At 43.3% G+C, this 15,000-nt stretch overlaps 1 protein-coding gene across 1 annotated transcript in view; it reads left to right on the forward strand.

Annotated features, from left to right (window-relative positions):
• Window positions 1–15,000, forward strand: part of LOC143283963 (extracellular matrix protein 3-like) — a 290,875-nt gene that overhangs the window by 144,420 nt on the left and 131,455 nt on the right. Inside the window, 1 exon segment of the mRNA XM_076590437.1 lies at window positions 13,989–14,078. Coding sequence (XP_076446552.1) covers window positions 13,989–14,078 — 90 coding nt within the window.

The raw sequence follows: 15,000 nt of genomic DNA on the forward strand, positions 1-15,000 counted from the left end.
AACGATCGTATGAGCATGGATGACGCTGTCCGAAAGGGCGATCTGGTACGACCATGCTGTCCTCGCGATACTATCACAGTGCGATTCACGATGTGAACATCGATGATGGTATAGAAAACGACACGTCGCTACGAAGCTGACACGAACAACGTGCCATCTCGTACATACATACACGATGCGTCTCCGCTGCGTGAACTGGGTTCAACGTTGTTGAAACAACGAAGGAGTATAACTTGGTTCTCAACAGAACTGTCGGTTACGAGCTGTCGTGCCCGCTAAGGGGCGCATCTGTCGGCCAGTTTGCTGTCTTGGCGGGAATCTTGTCTGTTTTGCTTACAGGTGAAGACTGGATCGAATTAGATTTGTCTGCTGCTGTAGCTTCCCTTAAAGGGCCATCTCGTACAGGACCACTGCTGTCTTGGCATTAATTAACGTGGACTGACAGTGCACGTGCAGTAACAGGGAACGGGTGAGAAAACAGAACCAATGACGCAATGGATAAGATGGAATTCTCTTTGTCCTCCTCCTCCCTCCCCCCTCAAACCCTCTTGACCCTATCCCTGCCTCCGTCATACCCCCCCCTCCCCCGATCCCCCCCCCCCCCCCCCCCCACACACACACACACCCCTCTCCTGCACGTACTAAATTTTGCCCCCACCCCTGTGCTGTCAAAAACCCTTCCCACTGTCGTCACTGGTTTTGGAAACAAACTTCCAAAAGGTCAGACCCTACACTGCTATCATTCCACTCCGAGCAACAACAACAGCAGTGCACACACACACGCCCTGTCAACTTTGCACCCTGTGGCCTTTAGATATCTTGTTGTGAGAAGAGAAAGAGTATCTTCTGGTTTATCTTCTGTACCGCCTCCAGTCACTGGTTGTTGGTGGGTTTTTTTGGTTTTTTGTTTTTTCCCGTCCATCGCCAAACTGCCAGTCGAAAGGCACCTGCAGTCATTGTGGGCTTCACAGGTGCGAGGTTTTGCACTGATACGATACGATGCGATGCGATACGATGCGATGCGATACGATGCGATGCGATGCGATGCGATGCGATACGATACGATGCGATGCGATGCGATGCGATGCGATGCGATGCGACACGACACGACACGACACGACACGACACGACACGATACGATACGATGCGATACGATACGATACGATACGATACGATGCGATGCGATACTCCGCGGCCTGCAGCTGTGGCTGGTGGTTCAACGTGTTGAAAACAATAGGAGAGGAGTATCTAGTACTTTGTCTCCTCTCAGTACAGACTGGTGGTGTTCAGCGATGTTCTGTCGTGCCGCTTGTAGGGGCGGTCAGTCAGTGCTTCCGGGTTTTGTCTTGTTTTTTTGGGGGGATTTTTGTTTGTTTTTTCTCTTACAGGGTGAACGAGCTGGACACGTTTAGTTTTCCCTGGTTCTGCTGCCTGTTTTTGTTCTTCCCTTTTAAATTCACTTTTCTCTTGGTTTTTTTTACCTTTCTTTTTTTTTGTCAGGCAGCCTGTCTGCTTCTTTCTCTGTCTCTCTTTCGCTCGCTTTCTTTCTCTCTCGCTCTCTGTGTGTCTCTTTACCTGCCTGTCTGTTTGACTGTTTGTCTGTCTGTCTGCCTCTGTCTGTCTGTCCCCTTCTCTCTCTGTTTGCCTGTCTGTCTGTCTCTGTGTTTGCCTGTCTGTCTGTCTGCCTGTTTGTCTCTGTTTGCTTGTCTGCCTGTGTCTGTCTGTCTCTATTCCTTGCTCCCTCTCTCACTATTGTGGTTGCTTCATCACTTGTTCTTCTGTGTTAAAAGTTCCACAACAGATCAACTCAGCCAACTCAGCCACAGCTATTCCTTCACCAAAAAACCTCCCAGAGATCTTCCATACATGAAACATTGCTGCTGATGTCTATAACCACCCCTCCCAAGAAAAGCAGGTGCATACGCCGCGTTGAGTGTACAACTTATCTACCTGACCTTGCTAGCACTGATAAAAAGAGAATGGATTTTCTGCTTTATCTCCAGCACCGCCACAAGTCTCTTCTTCTTCGTTGGCCGCTATCCTGCAAAACGGTGGTGACACCTGCAGACGCTATTGTGTCTTCACAGGTGATAATGATTTTGATACTGACGCTGGCAGTCAGTAGTTGTGTCAACTTTTGTTGTTGGTGTTGTTGTGAGTGTCTTTAGTAGATGAATCTCACCAACAGCAGGAAGGTTTAAAAATTAAGAAAAGGGATGTTTGAAAGCTAAGTGATTTATTCAGCAGGTGGCACAGAAAGTTTCCCCCTTCAATTTTTTTCTCTCTCCCAATCTCTTGCGTCGTTAATATCTTGGAAGTATGCCTGTAATTCAAATAGACAGAGAGAGACAGACGGACAGACAGAGACAGACAGAGAGTAAAAGATTTGACATATGAAATGAAGAAAGACAGGAACACTGTCAAATGTGTATTCTTTCGCTTTGTGGGGTCTGTTTTAGTGTGTGTGATCGCTTTCAGTTCCTTCTCAGAGTGTGGAATCAGCGAAAAATGGGTGTCAGGGTTAGGTTGGCGACGCTACGTGGTAGATCAGTTACTTATAGTATTTCTCTTTCTACACCACGCTTCATTTCAGCTTTTCTCTCTCCCTCTCTCAGAGTCGTCCTCACTATCAAAATCGATATTCGCAATCAAGATATAAAAATGTATAAGAATGTAGGTGGTTGGAGTGGATGACATGGAACAAGATCTAAACGAAGCATTGAACTTTTAAATATCAAACACAAACAACTTTGAATATCAAACACAAACACCAAGCATGTATGATAAATTATTTCTCTACTGCAAGGACATCCAATTTTAATCTAATACTCATTAGCATTTGTTATCAGAATGACAAACATGTCAAAGGATTTGTTTCACTTCCTGTACTTGGTTTTGTTGCGTGAATAGCTGCAGTCTTCGAGACCCGCTTCAAAGTGGAGTGATCAAAAAGACTTGAAACAGGATCAGTAGTCTTTTTTGTGTCATTACTTCAATTGTTTTATATCAGTGGGTGGAATAATCACTTGGAAAAGGTGGACCAATCACTGAGCCGTGTTCCTTCTTCAGTCAAACGTCTTTTCTCCGGAAGTGATAGTGGTCTGTTTCGTCTGTGATGTGCACAGTGTATTTCTTGTGAACTAACGAGAAGAATAATGCTTCTGCAAAAAGACTAAAAGTAGTAGATTTGTCACAGCTGTTTGCTGCTAATATTAAATGTGTAAAATCTGAAGGCTTTGTAGCGTCACGTGCTCGGTGAGACAACTGTGAGATTTGCTTAACAGGCAGCACTGGTATTTGCATCTTTATTGGTGGTAAGGGTGGGGTTAACAATAGCACTGACATGTGTGTGAGTGTGCGTGTGAGCCTGTGTGTGTGTGTGTGTGTGTGTGTGTGTGTGTGTGTGTGTGTGTGTGTCCGTTTTCGAGTGTGCATGTGTGTACAGCGTTCGCATGAAACAGAGAGAGAGAGAGAGAGATGTTTCTGAGTTTGCCGATGATTTCCCACCTCTGGTCTGTATATTGTTATGTTTACATTCACGTAACCTTTATTTACCTTGAGTTCGTGGAAGCGAACGGACCTGGCCATTGTTTGGATATGTTCATTGTATAGAGCCTTTGTGATCTGGAGATGTTTACTTGTTTGCAGAGAGAGAGAGAGAGAGAGAGACATTCAGAGAAACGCACGTGCGCTTGTATTCGCACATGCACACGAACACACACACACACACACACATGCACGCACGTACACACACACACGCACACACACGTACACATACACACACGCGCACACAGAGTATAAAACAAAAACAGATGAGAGAGAGAGAGAGAGAGAGAGAGAGAGAGAGAGACATTCAGAGAAACGCACGTGTGCTTGTATTCGCACATGCACACGAACACACACGTACCCACACACACACACGCACACACACACACACGCACGCACGCACGTACACACACACACACACACACACACACTTACTCGTATGCGTACACAGTAATCCCCCCCCCCTTCCCCCTCCTCCCACTCGATTTTTTTCCTTCCCTCGTCTAATATCACTTACAGTGAAAAGACGTTAAACTAAAGAACGAACGAACACACACACACACACACACACACACACACACACACACACACACGTACACATACACACACGGCGCACACAGAGGATAAAACAGAAACAGATGAGAGAGAGAGAGAGAGAGAGAGAGAGAGGGAGGAAGAAGAGTAGAGAAAAGAAAGGTAACCCAACAAAGGACAGAAGTCAGAGAGGAGAAGGGCTCAACCGTCGAAGCATCTTCTGTTCTGGCGACGAATCCGACGAGCAATGAAAGTTCTGCATTGTTTTCGCCTGCCAGAGAGCGCCTGCAACTGAGTGCGCATGCGCCCACTCCAGACAAGACTCACAGACAGACAGACAGACAGACAGATAGACAGACATTCAGACATTGTCTTCACATCTGTCATGACACGCACATTGACTTCTATGACGGTTTTCGTGTTGTTGACTTTTCTGGTGCAGTTTGTTTGTTTGTTTGTTTGTGTGTATGTGTGTGTGTGTGTGTGTGTGTGTGTGCGCGCGCGCGCGCGTGTGTGTGTATGTGTGTGCGTACGTGCGTGTGTCCGTGCTTGCGTGCGCGCGCGCGTGTATGTGTACGTGATTGTGTGTCAATGGGTGCAGTGATTGTGTGTCAATGGGTGGGTGGGTGCGTGCATGCGTACGTGTGTGTGTGTGTGTGTGTGTGTTCGCGCGAGCGCACGTACGTGCGTGCATGCGTCCTCAGCAACTTCAAGCTTAGGTCAGTAGTATGGATGGACACAGGTCCTCAGCTATCACTGCTACTAGCAAGTGCCGCCAACGCTGCAATTCCTGTACACTAGCTTCTGTCACTACAAGACAGCTGCTGGTTGACGTTGAGTGGTAGCGAAGGTACTGCTATTTTGGACAAGAAGATGAAATGACGTGTCTTAAACAGTGGAGTGGAGTGATGGCCTAGAGGTAACGAGTCCGCCTAGGAAGCGAGAGAATCTGAGCGCGCTGGTTCGAATCACGGCTCAGTCGCCGATATTTTCTCCCCCTCCACTAGAACCTTGAGTGGTGGTCTGGACGCTAGTCATTCGGATGAGACGATAAACCGAGGTCCCGTATGCAGCATGCACTTAGCGCACGTAAGAGAAAATCCACTTCGATAGAAAAAAAACAAAGAAAACTGCACGCAGGGGGGAAGAAAAAAGAAAAAAAAAAAGGGTGGCGCTGTAGTGTAGCGACGCGCTCTCCCTGGGGAGAGAAGCCCGAATTTCACACAGAGAAATCTGTTGTGATAAAACGAAATACAAAAAAACAAAAACAAACAAACAACCCCCCCCCCCAAACCAAACAAACAAACAAACAAACAAAAAACCCAACCAACCAACCAACCAACCAACAAACAAAACTACATTAAATCCTGTTGAAACAACCCACTTATTCTGAACGTAAATTTATTTTGTAGAAGCATTTAATAATCGACCATTTATTTTGCCACGAAGAACTCTTATTGAAAAAAACACCACCACCACCACCTCCACTATCAAAACTATACGGGGACGTTCCTTGTCTTGTGTTTGGCAGTTATACACACTCACAATGCCAACTGCTGAGAAAAGACAATTTATCACCCAGGGATTGGGACGGTGGAAGGGGGAAGGCAGGGGTGTGTGTGTGTGTGGGGGGGGGGGGGGACTGCAAATATATAGTTATGTTGCGTTGGAGTGGTTTGTTGAACGTTCGAGGCAGCGTTGAGAGTGTTCCTGAGGTCGGCAGGACTGAAAACAACACGAATCAAAGTGTGATATGTCGTAAAAAGGATTGGGTTGGGGTTTTTTTTCGTAATAGTGGGTGCTGTCACGCCTGTATCATTTTAGTGTTTGGGGGCAGATTTGCCAAGTCCAGTTTTTGTTGCTGTTGTTGTTGTTGTTGTTCTTCTTCTTCAGTTGCGAACTGTGACATCCACTCGAACCTTTCACAGATTCCATATTGTCGGTCCACGTCATCATGGGATCTATGAATATTACTGAATGCATTTTATGTTTGATATGGATCTAATCTCTCTCTCCCCCCCACCCACACCCGCCACCTCCACCCCACCCCCTTCACCACCACCCCCACGACGCTCAGCGCTTGTCCTGTTTCTAGTTGATTCAAAGGATTTTGCGATTTTGGCTTTTGGACCCGAGTTATTTGTGATTTGGATTTTGGACCTGAGTTAACTTATTCTGCATATTGGTCATGGTGCATACTTGAATTCCGAAGTTTTCTGTGAAACACGATGCTCATTCCTAGGATTCTACCAGGGTTGTTTTTGTTGTTTTTTTGTTGTTTTGTTTTGTTTTGTTTTGTTTTTTTTTAATCCGCTGTGATCGTTTATTTATTTTTATTTATTTTTTCAAACATTTTAATTCAATTTTTACATTATTAAACACACATAAACATACACTAGTAACTACACACACACACACACACACTCACACACACACACACACAAAGAAACAAAAAGAAGTACTACTACTACTACTAATAATAATAATAATAACACAACCACATGAACATGCTGGCAAAGATCAATCAATTGAGATCAAATATAAGGTCGCCGGGTGCAGTCTAAGGAATCCGAAAAAATTGTAGGTTGTCAACCTTACAATATGTAACACATATATGGCCATACCATAAATTGCATAGTAAGATACAAAATATAGTAATAACAATATCAGAACTGTATAGACATATTATATATTCCTTATGTCAATTTGTATTCAAAAACAAGGATTTATATGGAGACCATTTGCTGATAAAGTCATTATAAAGAAAGTTTTTCCTAGCTATATATTCTTCAACTGTATATCTATATTCCAGTTGTTGTTGTTTTTTATATGAAACCTTGCAGAACAGGTACAGTGCTGTTGATCTTGCGTTGGTACAAGTAATGTTTACCAGGCTTTTAAAAATTTTATTCTTAATAAAAAAAAAAGCACAATACTTACATGCTACACGCCTCGTAAACCGGTCTCTCTCTTGCTCTCTATCTCTCTGTATATCTATTAAAGTGTGTGTGTGTGTGTGTGTGTGTGTGTGTGTGTGCAGGAGAGAGAGAGAGAGAGAGAGAGAGAGAGAGAGAGAGAGATCGATCAACCAGTTGTCGTTTTCGAGAATGGTAAAGTGATTCTGATTACGTTGGGGGTAGGGAAGTACCGCTAGCGATAGTTTTGATCCTGGTGAAGCAGATGTCTAAATCATTGTGTTTTCTTTCTTCGGTGCTACGTTAATCTCGACTGGCGCTCATTCATGATCATCTGTGTGTGTGTGTGTGTGTGTGTGTGTGTGTGTGTGTGTGTGTGTGTGTATGTGTGTGTGTGCTTGAGAGAGAGAGAGAGAGAGAGAGAGAGAGAGAGAGAGAGAGCTAGTTTATCGTGGGAAAGGTATTAAGTATAGAAACGAAACTGTCACAACCAACATCGCCCCATCTGTGGTGCTTGTGTGTGTGTGTGTGTGTGTGTGTGTGTGTGTGTGTGTTTGTGTGTGTGTGTGTGCGCGCGCGCGCGTATGTGTGTGTATTTGAGAGAGAGAGTGAGAGAGAGAGAGAGAGAGAATTCATCGTGGAAAAGATAATAAGTATAGAAACGGAACTGTCATAACCAACAACGCCCCATCTGTGGGAGTCGTGTACACGAAAGGAAACGATATAGTATCGCAGAAATGAGTCGAAATCTGTTATCCGCTGAATCGTCGTCTTCGCTGAATTGTCGCCGGCGACAAATCAGCGAACCGACGACAAATCAACGTTTAGCAGACCTCCGCTGATACTATTGTCGCTGACTGACAAAACACTAATTTCTTTGGATTTCTATGGTGATCTGTTCGGCAAATATGCCCAAACTAGTCGAGTCGGCTGGAAAAACAAACAAACAAAACAACAACAACAAAAACAGCAACAACATTAGACTCACTGAGTTCTCACGTTAACTTATTTAAAGAGTCTGAGGCGTGGCTCGTCTTGAGATCGAGAGAGATGGGAGACAGGAGTAGGAGCTGTAATTCCTCTGTATCAGTGATGAGTCCTTAATTTACGCCTTCGGACAGGCATGTGCACCAACCGTCAAGTTAACTCTCTCCATACGAACGGCGAAAGAACGTTAACAGCGTTTCACCCCAATAATTACCACCATCAAAATATTGCAAGCGGAAGGCTCTTATACTGAAGAGGTGAATGTTGACAAATACCACAATTCTGACGACAGAAGCTAAAGGTTGGGACATTCAGACACCCACTGGACATCCGAGGGGTCTGTGTAGAGGAGAAGAGAGGGCTGGCCGTACTGAGTGAGTTAAACATATCTCCATGAAACAGTAACGGGTGGTAACTCTCTCCATTCACAAGGTACACAACTTAACTTCAAGTCAATGCTGCTTACGCTTCCGATTCGGAATGCACACTGGTACATTATGCACACAGGTGCATAAAAGATACACTGGAACAAACCGTACCAGACGCTTCCTAAAAAAAAAGGTAGCGTAAGCAGCATTGACTTGAAGCTGTGTACCCTGTGAATAGAGAGAGTTACCATCCAATACTATTTGTTAATCATTTCATCTCCTGGTTTCATTGTTTATTAATTTCATCTCCATAAAAGCTTCTGTGATGGTTTCTGATACGTTATTCATTTCACCAGAAGAAAAAAAAATCCTATCGAAGTGGATTTTTCTGCAGAATTTGGCCAGAAACAACCTTTTTGTTGCCGTGGGTTCTTTTACGTGCGCTAAATGCACGCTGCACACGGGACCTCGGTTTATCGTCTCATCCGAATGACTAGCGTCCAGACCACCACTCAAGATCTAGTGGAGGGTGAGAAAATATAGGCAACTGAACGTGATTCGAACCAGCGCACTCAGTTTCTCTCGCTTCCTAGGCGGACGCATTACCTCTAGGCCATCACTTATTGGTAACTGTGTCATATTATCATTGGAAATAATGACATGCGAAGAAGAAACCTGAACACAAGTACACGCGTGCAACAAAACAAAGGAAAAAATTTGAGATAAAATCTGTCGATGTATATTCAAAATGAGTCACTCAAGTAAAAGGGTGCCAAAGAAATATACGGTATACAGCTTTTTTCTCTCTTTTTTTTTTTTTTTCATGTCAGCCAAGTATTGAAGAGATAACACATATGATGGAGTTCGTACAATCCATCCTAAAACTGTATGTGCGGTATACGAACTTTCACCGTTTTTGTACAGCTGAAATATAACAATCACTGGGCATGTTGTTCTGCTGACAAAACAGCATAAGACCTTCATAAGTAGTTTAAAACACATCAGCCTTTCAAAAGCTTTAGCAATTTGATATATGTATATACATATATATTTTTTTTTCAATACATGCTTTTGTTAAGTGAGATCTGTTCAAAAGAATTCATTTCCCACTGTACATCACATGACGTAATTCTGCTCCTTGTGGCACATGTATGCATCCATGTAATATCCATACAAAGCAGATTCACTATTTTAATATGAAAAAAAAAAAAAAATGACTGCAGCTAATCAATGCGTTAATAAGTAAGGTAAAAGTGCTTACGCTTTGCGAAAAAGAAATTAAAAGTTATCGTAAAATGACCATACAAACACGCAGAAACATTTTTGCTTGTTTACCATTTTTGTGCCCTCCTTGTTCTTTGCCATTGTAAATGGAATGTGGAAACAAGTCTTTTCTTTCCCATTTAGAAGCCAAATTTAGGGTCAACGAAATCTCTCTCTCTCTCTTTCTCTCTCTCTCACACACACATACACACACGCGCGCGCGCGCGCGGCCAGCCGAAACGGTCATTACAGAAACTCGAGTTGCACCCGTGTGCCAAAATAGACGTAAACTGAAGAACAAGGACATTTTGATGTCCTTAACTTAGATCTAAGGTGTTCTTCTCCGAGTTGTGTGTGTGTGTGTGTGTGTGTGTGTGTGTGTGTGTGTGTGTGTTTATGCTCAGTTCTCACGCCTGTATCACACGCGCCAAACAGGCCGCCCTCATCTCTCTCTCTCTTGCTCTCTCTCTGTCTCCATAGTTGCTCGCCATTAGCTTTTTTTTTTATGAAGTGTACGAACGTTATATACATCTATTAGCTTTATATACTTCTAATAGCTTTTTTGCTTCTGCTTTTTTCTTTCCTTTTCTTTAAACACAGGTTTTCTTGATTACACGTGTTATGTAATAAATATCCAAACAGAATTGATTCCGAACTGAAAAATATCAGCTGCCTTGAAGCTGTAGAATTATGCAAACGTACTTACTGTATATTATATGGCACGGTCAGATGCTCCTCGAGGAGTTCAAGGAATGTCACGTCATATGAATGTAATTATTACAGTTCCCCCCTAAACTCCACATTGTGTCTTTTTTGTTTTGTTTAATACACACATTCTATAATTTGAATCTCGTTCATTTGTGTCTTTCATTTCTTTCTTTCTGACCTTTTTGTTTTCTGTTGATTAAAAAAAAAAAAAAATCCGTTTACTTCCTTTTACTTTCATACTTGCTTTCTGTCTTTCTACATAGCGAGACACAGGATACACTAACGTTTATGCTCAAGTTTCAGATACTATTTCACCATTTCATGGGTGATAAGAAGCCCGTCCACGTTTTCTTTGGCCCCAGTGCATTCAAGGGAGTCAACGGTGTTGTTATCCGACACTTCTTTGGTTAGTTCGTCACCTCCAGAGACAGATTCGTCTCCATGCACACCGGCAACGCTTTGAGATACCTCCGACTCCGTGTCTGTCATTGTGCTTTGAGGGTCGGCCACAGGAGGAGGGGGCTCGTTCTGTTTTGCCTTTTTGGGATCACCTGCCGGCATGCGTTTCTTTCGGCAGCACAGACAGACGACCACAATGAACAACATGGTCAGTGTCGCCGTCACGCCGCCGATGATGATCAGCAGTGACGAGTCATCGTCCTCTTTTTCACCACCTTCCTTCTTGTTCTGGTTTTCCCTGCCGCTGGTATCATCTGCAGCTGTATCGTCCCCGCCCGTTTGGTTTCCCTGCCTTTTCACTCTTTGGTGTGCCACGAGATTCGTCTCATTCCACGTCTCCTCTTGCCGCCACTTCAATCTGCCTTCTTCAAGAGTTTGCACGGCGTTCACTGGATGTTGCTGAGTTCTGTTTGTTATGTTTGTTGGAACAACGTGCAATTCGTTTGTGGTCAGGTATTCTGTTTGCACTTTCGGTTTTTGAACAACCTCAGTTTTATTCAGTGCGATAAAGGGCGTTAACTTTCTCCTCATCTTCTTAAAATCAGATTCTAGCGCCACGCCTTCGACATGTTGCCTCTCTAATCTTTCAGCAACCAATTCTGATCCACTGTCTGCTGTCAGATGCTTTTTAACATGTCTCATATCAGTTGCATAATCATTACTGTTTTGCATTTCACGTCCGATCTCTTTAGGGACATGCCTGCACAATTTCATGGAAGAGAACTCATCCAGGTTGACCAGAACGCAGGCAAGGGGACCCGAGCAATCTCTGTCCGTCACACATGGCATGTTCTCTCTCAACAGAACGGGAAGGCACCCCCTTCTGTCCAAGGACACGCGTGTGCGTCTGTTACAGAGGCAGACACGTGTGACATTGTTGCCAGGATTTGTTGCAACACATAAGGACGAAAATGGTACATTTTTCTGGCACTGGAGAGAAGTATTGCATGGAGTCTCTGTCAAAAGTCCCACACCTTTCACTCTGTCCATCCGAATACATGCTGACAGATCTGCAAGAGGCAGACTAACCACCGGGTCACACACGCAAACTGCGTCACGATCCTGCCAACGGCAGTACGCTCCAGGCACACAGGAGTTGGTTTGATGTGGGTCACAAACTTGTCCAATTGAAGCCGCAGATCTTAAAGCTGGATTTTCTTCGGATCTGGGGCAAGTGAAAGTCACCAAAGTCGTGAACAACAGCACCAAATCACTACGTGTGAAGCAAGTGTTTATCATTTTGGTTTTGCAACAGCTTTCGTCATTTGTTTGGTCCTGGGCAATAACGTAATTCGAAAAGTACGTCACTTATGACACAAAATCGAACTTCTTTTTTTTCTTCTTTTTTTATATCAAAAAGATTCTTCTTCCCAGTAATAACGTGGAGTCCCAGATTATATCTGTGCAAATACCCCACATAGAACGGAATGCTGGTCGGGAAAGAGAAAGAGAAAGAGAGAGAGAAAGAGAGAACACACACACACACACACACACACACACACAATGATAAAAGGGATGTTCGCGTCTCCATATTTTAGCTGCCCTAGATTATTCTGGTTATCCAAATTAAATGTTTTTATTATTTGCTTGTTACGCATAACCAGTCATGCGCGATAGCTCTCTCTCTCTGTCTCTCTCATTCTCTTTGTCTTTGTCTGTCTGTCTGTCTGTCTGTCTCTCCCCCCTTCTCTCTCAGTTCCTGTCTGTCAGTCTGTCTGTCTCTCTGTCTGTCTGTCTGTCTGTCTCATTCTCTCCGTGCCTCTCACCTTGTGTGTAGAATAATTCATGTCCTCTGAATTAGTTTATTTTGTATGTAGAGGGTTGGGTGTAAACTTAAAAAAAAAAAAGTAATAAGGCTTATCCTACTACCCTCTTGAAATACTCCTCCCTCCCTCCCCCCCCCTCTCTCTCTCTCTCTCTCTGTGTGTGTGTGTGTGTGTGTGTGTGTGCCGATGACATGATTTTACTTTCTGAGACGTGAGAAGGATCGCAACAATCCCTCAATGTCTTTCATGAATGCTGTTTAAATTGGAAAATAGACGTTAATGGTAAGAAAACTAAAGCGATGATATTCAGTTCTACAAAAAACAAAAGAAGTAAAAGCCTGTTTTTAAGTTTGGTGTTGCATGTTTGGATGATGTCGATTCTTTTAAATATCTTGGTATCGAATTTAACTAAAACGACAAAGCGGCACTTTTTATAACGCTAGAAAATATTATTTACGAAGAGGCTCAAAAAGCTATGTTTTCGTTACTTCAGTTAATCAGAAATCAAGATTCACCTGCACATATCTTTCTTGACATGTACCAGTCTATGATTGTTCCTATTTTGTTGTATGGTGCAGAAATAAGGGGTTGTGGAAATTATGCTTGAAAAATTATGACTGAAATTTTTGAAACGCTTGTTCAGTTTGAATAGGAATATTAATTATGACCCAAATGATTTATGGAGAAGCAGGTATTTATCCAATTAGTTTATTAGTGAATATGAGATTGTTCGAGTTTTTGACCAGCTTTGTGTGTTATCACACACACACACACACACACACACACACACACACACATAAAGAGAGGAAGGGAAAGGAGGCAGTCATAAATGAAGTCAAGTCAAGTCACACACACACACACACACACACACACACACACACACACACACATAAAGAGAGGAAGGGAAAGGAGGCAGTCATAAATGAAGTCAAGTCAAGTCAAGTTACACACACACACACACACACACACACACACACACACACACACACACACACAAAGAGAGGAAGGGAAAGGAGGCAGTCAATGAAGTCAAGTCAAGTCACACACACACACACACACACACACACACACACACACACACACACACACACACACATAAAGAGAGGAAGGGAAAGGAGGCAGTCATAAATGAAGTCAAGTCAAGTCACACACACACACACACACACACACACACACACACACACACACAAAGAGAGGAAGGGAAAGGAGGCAGTCAGCTTCTCGAAACTCTCTCACAATCATGAAGAGCAATAAGATTTTTTTTTTTTTTTCCAGAGAAAGTGGAGGTTTCCTGGATAATGCTGTACACAACAGTATCTTTGCTTCATTTCCATTCCTATTTTGATTGATTGATATCGATACTTATATAGCGCCTATCCTCAGCCACTCAACCAGTCTAGTCATTCAAAGTGATTCACTTCTTGTCTTTGCGATGCTTACAGGTGACATCAACCGGAACCAGATCGAGTACGTTCTGAAATACGGGGCTGACGCTGCCAGTGACAGCTTTGAGTTCAAGATCTCTGACAAAGGTAAGACAATGGCAGTGTGTGTGTGTCTCTTTGCTCGGTTGGAATGCGTGGATGCAATACATTACCGCAGTGTCTCGCGGTGCTCACTCTCATAGTGTGATGAATTGTGGAAATGATCTAATCGTTGTAGGATATACAGGGTGATATAGGATCAACTAATGATGCACTCACTCACTCTCTCCTCACATCAATAGCAGGGCCACATGGAGTGGGTTTTTTTTATAGAGTGTTTACTTTTACAATATACATGGGAAATCAGCACACACACTAAGCAGTTCACCCTACACCTAAAGCAGCACCTATAAGCAGCACACAGCCCAACAAGGATTTCCTTGCTCCTCACATCACTGATCAGTCAGTCACCCTGTGTCAGTCAGTTTTTCTGGGAGACAGCTAAGAACTGGCTGTGCTGACTGGTTTTATCCCTTCCCACAACATACTGTGTATACTAATGCAAGCTACAACACTCACTCCCCCAACTAGTTGAACTGAAATAACCAATCTTTGCTTGTCCTAGTGACGCTATGTGAATGACTGACAGATTCACTGCTTATATATATATATATATATATATATATATATATATATATATATATACCTATGAGCATTGTTGAGTACGTGGAACGGTTATTTCACTCTGAAGACAAATTGCCACAAATATACTGTAGCAAACACGTGCAGTAACTTTCGCTCCCACACAAACTTCTCTTGCTCAGAACTTCCCGTATCAGCTATGGCTGTGCACGTTTGGGAGTTTTCTTTCCTTGTTCCTTTGGTGCTTCCATGTCAGTAGGTATACTAGGGTATGTGCGTCTCTTGGAGGGATTAAGCTAGTGTACGTATTTACTGTCCACTCCTGGACTTATATGGATCTGGAGCTAGGTGCATTGCTCGGACGGAAGAGCCTAGTATGGTCGTGACC

Source organism: Babylonia areolata, chromosome 7 (genome assembly GCF_041734735.1).
Source record: "Babylonia areolata isolate BAREFJ2019XMU chromosome 7, ASM4173473v1, whole genome shotgun sequence".
Taxonomy (NCBI): domain Eukaryota; kingdom Metazoa; phylum Mollusca; class Gastropoda; order Neogastropoda; family Buccinidae; genus Babylonia; species Babylonia areolata.